Source organism: Coregonus lavaretus (genome assembly GCF_964263955.1).
Source record: "Coregonus lavaretus genome assembly, contig: HAP1_SCAFFOLD_2637, whole genome shotgun sequence".
Lineage (NCBI taxonomy): Eukaryota > Metazoa > Chordata > Actinopteri > Salmoniformes > Salmonidae > Coregonus > Coregonus lavaretus.
Genome location: NW_028161435.1, coordinates 65,001 through 71,506, shown reverse-complemented (window position 1 = coordinate 71,506; position 6,506 = coordinate 65,001). Strand labels below are relative to the sequence as shown.

The 6,506-nt window shown below is 43.8% G+C and overlaps 1 protein-coding gene across 1 annotated transcript in view; it reads left to right on the top strand.

Moving 5' to 3' along the window:
* The first annotated feature begins 512 nt into the window (after positions 1 to 512).
* LOC311120689 (titin-like) overlaps positions 513 to 6,506 on the top strand; it is a 6,553-nt gene continuing 559 nt past the window's right edge. The window contains exons 1-5 of the mRNA XM_084195265.1: positions 513 to 1,857; positions 1,958 to 2,254; positions 2,846 to 3,433; positions 5,572 to 5,874; positions 6,394 to 6,506. The exon at positions 6,394 to 6,506 is cut by the window's right edge and continues 559 nt beyond it. Coding sequence (XP_084051391.1) covers positions 549 to 1,857; positions 1,958 to 2,254; positions 2,846 to 3,433; positions 5,572 to 5,874; positions 6,394 to 6,506 — 2,610 coding nt within the window. The 5' untranslated portion in view covers positions 513 to 548. The remainder of the gene's footprint in view (positions 1,858 to 1,957; positions 2,255 to 2,845; positions 3,434 to 5,571; positions 5,875 to 6,393) is intronic.

Here is a 6,506-nt window from a genome sequence, read left to right as displayed (position 1 = left end):
AATATGAATTCCATGTCATCGCGAAGAACTCAGCTGGAGTACTCAGTGAGCCATCACAATGCACAGGTGCCATCACAGTCAAGGATGACGTGGTTCTACCTCGCATTGTCTTGGATAACAAGTATAAGAAATTGGTCATTGTCAAAGCTGGAGATGTTCTGAGAATCGATGCAGATGTTTCTGGGTGCCCGCGTCCAGTCATTTCATGGTCAAAGGATGGTGAAAGGATTGAGGCCAAGGCAAGAATCGAGATCACTTCAACACACAGCACCAACACATTACTAGTCAGAGACACTATCCGAAGAGACTCTGGACAGTACATTGTAACAGTACAGAACATTGCTGGTACCAGGTCCTTGTCTGTAAACTGTAAGGTTCTGGACCGCCCTGGACCATCCTCTGGGTCATTGAGTGTCACCGGTCTGACAGCAGAGAAATGCACTTTGACCTGGGGACCACCTCAAGAAAATGGTGGTGCAGAAATTATGCACTATATAGTTGAGAAATGTGAAACCAGCCGTGTCACCTGGACTTCAGTACATGAAGACATGAAGGCTACAACATGCAAGGTCACCAATCTGCGTAAAGGAAAAGAATACATCTTCAGAGTAAGGGCAGTGAATGAATATGGAGAAGGTGAAGCCTTGGAGAGTGAGCCAACCATGGCCACAGATCCATTCACTGTCCCCGCTGCACCGACAGATGTTGAAATCACCAGTATAACAAGTGAGACGATGACAATCTGTTGGAAAAGACCTGAGTCCGATGGAGGAAGCAGCATTTCTGGCTACGTTATTGAGAAACGAGAGAAATCTGCATTGCGCTGGGTACAGGTGAACACGAAGCCTGTGTATGACGTTAGGGTCAAGGCATCCAATCTCTGTGAGGGGTGTGAGTATGAGTACAGAGTCTATGCAGAAAATGCTGCAGGCTTGAGTCCCCCAAGTATTCCTTGCCAACTGACAAAAGCGGAGGATCCACAATTCCTGCCATCGCCACCAGCTAAACCCAAAGTCATTGACTCAACCAAGACTTCTGTAACTCTTTCATGGAATAAGCCATTGTTTGATGGGGGAGCTTCTGTAACGGGATACTGTGTTGAATGTAAGAGAATGGATGAAGAGGACTGGTGCGTCGGTGTTTCAAACACAGAGAACACTGAATTCACTGTCGTTGGATTGACATCTGGAGCAGAATACATATTTGTTGTCAAATCCATCAACAAGATTGGTGTCAGTGAGCCAAGCCCTCCCACTGATCCACAAGTAGCTGAGGACAGAGAAGAGGAACCACAGTTTAATATCAGCAATGAGATGCGAAAGACTCTTCTCGTAAAGGACGGCGGTTCATTCACCTTAACTGTGCCATTCAGGGGCAAGCCTGTTCCTAACGTTATGTGGGACAAGGCAGATGTTGACCTGAGAGTGAGGGCCAGTATTCATACCACTAATACCGTCACGTCTATCACAGTGGAACAAGCAACAAGAGACGACTCTGGAAAATATACGGTGACTTTACAAAACGCTGCTGGAAAAGTCACATGTACATTAAACGTCAGGGTTCTTGACTCTCCTGGCCCACCATGCCGTGTTGGGGTCAAGGATGTTACCAAGAGCTCTGCAACAGTTACATGGGATACCCCAGAAAACGAAGGCGGCGCTGCGGTCACAAACTACCTTGTTGATATTCGTGAGGTGAGCAACAAGGGATGGACCAGAGTCACAGATTCATGTCCTCGTCTGACCTACAGAGTGTCAGACCTACAAGAGGGAGGAGTGTACTACTTCAGAGTCACTGGTGAAAACGAGTATGGAGTCGGCCTGTCAGCTGAGACCAAATATGGAGCAATGATTACAGGTATACTAGAACTGAAAGTCCAAATGTAAGCTTTAAAATATTTGTGTAAGATTTCATTTTAGTGTGTTATTTAAAAACGGTAGTTTCTTCTCGATTTCAGAAAAACCCAGCCCGCCACCAACCATCGAAGTCACCGAGATCACCAAGGAAAGTGTCTCACTTGCATGGGTCAAGCCTGAGAATGACGGCGGTAGCAGAATCACCAGTTATCGAGTCGATGCTCTTGAGAAGGGTCAGGATAAATGGGTGAAGTGTGGCGTCACCAAGAGCGTCCATTTTGTGGTGTACGACCTGAAGGAAGCTACTGAATACTTATTCAGAGTTCGTGCTGAAAACCACGCTGGATTCAGTGACCCTACAGAAATGGCTCTCCCTGTGTTAGTTAAAGGGCAACTTGGTGAGTTGTTGCCCAGCCCTACATTTACAGTTACTAAGGGTAGAGAATTGCAGAGCATAACCCAAGATAGGTAGTGTACTGCATTCATAACCCAAGAGAGGTAGTGTACTGCATTCATAACCCAAGAGAGGTAGTGTACTGCATTCATAACCCAAGATAGGTAGTGTACTGCATTCATAACCCAAGATAGGTAGTTTACTTCATTCATAACCCAAGATAGGTAGTGTACTGCATTCATAACCCAAGAGAGGTAGTGTACTGCATTCATAACCCAAGAGAGGTAGTTTACTGCATTCATAACCTAAGATAGGTAGTGTACTGCATTCATAACCCAAGAGAGGTAGTTTACTGCATTCATAACCCAAGATAGGTAGTTTACTGCATTCATAACCCAAGAGAGGTAGTGTACTGCATTCATAACCCAAGAGAGGTAGTGTACTGCATTCATAACCCAAGAGAGGTAGTTTACTACATTCTTTGTGTGAATCTGGAAAACGAATTCTTACATGTAGATTGTTTCATTTTGATCTGATACCCTCAATTAAATAATAAGTCTTCATTTGTCCCCCCCCTTTTTCTGTCTTTCAACAGAACCTCCTGAGATTAACATGAACAAGTTCCCTGACAATATGGTCTACGTCAGAGCAGGATCAAACCTGAAATGCGAGATCCCACTTACCGGAAAACCTGTGCCAAAGATTTATCTTTCAAAGGCTGATGTTGTGTTGAAGTCAACGATGAGATTCAACTCTGAAGTAACTCCCGAATATCTTATCATCAATCTTCGTGAGAGCGCTGCTACTGATTCAGGAAGGTACGACATCTGTGCCTCCAACTCCAGTGGAGCCTGCAGGTCTTTTGTGAACATTATGGTCCTGGATAGACCCAGCGCCCCAGTTGGTCCTGTTGGAATGTCTGAGGTGACGGAGGACAGTGTGAGTCTGACGTGGCTTCCTCCTCATTATGACGGTGGAAGCCCCGTCACAAACTACATAATACTGAAACGAGAAACAACAAGCGCCGACTGGACTGAAGTCTCCTCAGTCGTTGTGAAATGCACAATGAAAATCATGAAGCTCGTAACAGGACTGGAGTACCAGTTCAGAATCAGGGCTGAAAATCGCTACGGCATCAGTGAATACATCGACTCTCCAATCGTCAGAGTGGATCTCAACTACAGTAAGTTTTACGCTACTCTATTCATGTTTTGTGTTTGTATTTTATATACAGTACCAGTCAAAAGTTTGGACACACCTACACATTCCAGGGATTTTCTTTATTTTTACTATTTTCTACATTGTAGAATAATATTGAAGACATCAAAACTAGGAAATAACACATATGACAGGAATCATGTAGTAACCAAACAAGTGTTAAACAAATCAAAATATATTTTATATTTTAGATTCTTCAAAGTAGCCACCCTTTGCCTTGATGACAGCTTTGCACACTCTTGGCATTCTCTCAACCAGCTTCATGAGGTAGTCACCTGGAATGCATTTCAATTAACAGGTGTGCCTTGTTAAAAGTTAATTTGTGTAATTTCTTTCCTTCTTAATGTGTTTGAGCCAATCAGTTGTGTTGTGACAAGGTAGGGGTGGTATACAGAAAATTGCCCTATTTGGTAAAAGACCAAGTCCATATTATGGCAAGGATAGCTCAGATAAGCAAAGAGAAACGACAGTCCATCATTACTTTAAGACATGAAGGTCAGTCAATCCGGAAAATGTCAAGAACTTTGAAAGTTTCTTCAAGTGCAGTCGCAAAAACCATCAAGCGCTATGATGAAACTGGCTCTCATGAGGACCGCCACAGGAAAGGAAGACCCAGAGTTACCTCTGCTGCAGAGGATAAGTTCATTAGAGTTACCAGCCTCAGAAATTGCAGCCCAAATAAATGCTTCACAGAGTTCAAGTAATAATATAATAATATGCCATTTAGCAGACGCTTTTATCCAAAGCGACTTACAGTCATGTGTGCATACATTTTTACGTATGGGTGGTCCCGGGGATCGAACCCACTACCCTGGCATTACAAGCGCCATGCTCTACCAATTGAGCTACAGAGGAGTAACAGACCCATCTCAACATCAACTGTTCAGAGGGGACTGCGTGAATCAGGCCTTCATGGTCAAATTGCTACAAAGAAACCACTACTAAAGGACACCAATAAGAAGAAGAGACTTGCTTGGGCCAAGAAACACGAGCAATGGACATTAGACCGGTGGAAATCTGTCCTTTGGTCTGATGAGTCCAAATTGGAGATTTTTGGATCCATCCGCCGTGTCTTTGTGAGACGCAGAGTAGGTGAATGGATGATCTCCGCATGTGTGGTTCCCACCGTGAAGAATGGAGGAGGAGGTGTGATGGTGTGGGGGTGCTTTGCTGGTGACACTGTCTGTGATTTATTTAGAATTCAAGGCACACTTAACCAGCATGGCTACCACAGCATTCTGCAGCGATACGTCATCCCATCTGGTTTGCGCTTAGTGGGACTATCATTTGTTTTTCAACAGGACAATGACCCAACACACCTCCAGGCTGTGTAAGGGCTATTTAACCAAGACGGAGAGTGATGGAGTGCTGCATCAGATGACCTGGCCTCCACAATCACCCGACCTCAACCCAATTGAGATTGTTTGGGATGAGTCGGACCGCAGAGTGCAGGTGAAAGCAGCCAACAAGTGCTCAGCATATGTGGGAACTCCTTCAAGACTGTTGGAAAAGCATTCCAGGTGAAGCTGATTGAGAGAATACCAAGAGTGTGCAAAGCTGTCATCAAGGCAAAGGGTGGATATTTGAAGAATCTCAAATATAAAATATATTTTGATTTGTTTAACACTTTCTTGGTAACTACATGATTCCATATGTGGTGTTTCATAGTTTTGATGTCTTCACTATTATTCTACAATGTAAAAAATAGTAAAAAAATAAAGAAAAACCCTTGAATGAGGAGGTGTGTCCAAACTTTTGACTGGTACTGTATATATGTAAATGTGCATACGTAACAAATATACTTGTGTCAGATCACTAGGGGGCGCTGGACTAAGCCACCCCTTGTGTCAGATCACTAGGGGGCGCTGGACTAAGCCACCCCTTGTGTCAGATCACTAGGGGGTGCTGGACTAAGCCACCCCTTGTGTCAGATCACTAGGGGGTGCTGGACTAAGCCACCCCTTGTGTCAGATCACTAGGGGGCGCTGGACTAAGCCACCCCTTGAATTGATACAGAATACCTGACAACGTATTATTGTACAGGGTAAAAGATACCACCTGTCACATACTGAATATGCTAAATGTTATTTTCTTTAATCTTAGCCGTCCCTGAAGCTCCATCACCCCCTATCGTTACATCTGTAACCAGAGAAAGCATCACTGTCGCCTGGGCGGAGCCTAACCGTAACGGAGGAAGACCAATAGTTGGATACCATCTTCAGATGAAGGACAAAAACAGCATCCTGTGGCAGACGGTTAACAAAACCGTTATCCGTGCGACACACTTCAAAGTGACAAACGTCATTGCAGGTCTCATCTATGAGTTCAAGGTAGCAGCAGAAAACGCAGCTGGATGCAGTCCCCTTAGCAAGATCTCAGACGCTGTCCTGGCAATTGATGCTTGTGGTAAGGCGACTTGGTTACTTTCATTTCTTTATCACATGGTGGTGGTCCATCACATTTATTTATTACCTAGTGGTGGTCCATCACATTTATTTATTACCTAGTGGTGGTCCATCACATTTATTTATCACCTAGTGGTGGTCCATCACATTTATTTATTACCTAGTGGTGGTCCATCACATTTATTTATCACCTAGTGGTGGTCCATCACATTTATTTATTACCTAGTGGTGGTCCATCACATTTATTTATTACCTAGTGGTGGTCCATCACATTTATTTATTACCTAGTGGTGGTCCATCACATTTATTTATTACCTAGTGGTGGTCCATCACATTTCTTTATTACCTAGTGGTGGTCCATCACAGTGTGGCGTAGTCAGCAGGATTTAGTTATATCTGTTAATCATTAAAACCTCACGTTACACTTGCTTTCATTTCTTTTTTCAATATCACTGTGTACTCCTTTTTAAACATTTCTAAATCAACAACTGTATCTGAACTTCTAAATCTTTTTTTGCAGAGCCTCCAACCAATGTCCGGATCACTCACATCAGAAAGACTTCCATCAGACTTGAATGGCTGAAGCCTTCCTACGATGGCGGTAGCAAGGTCACAGGATACCTGATTGAGAAG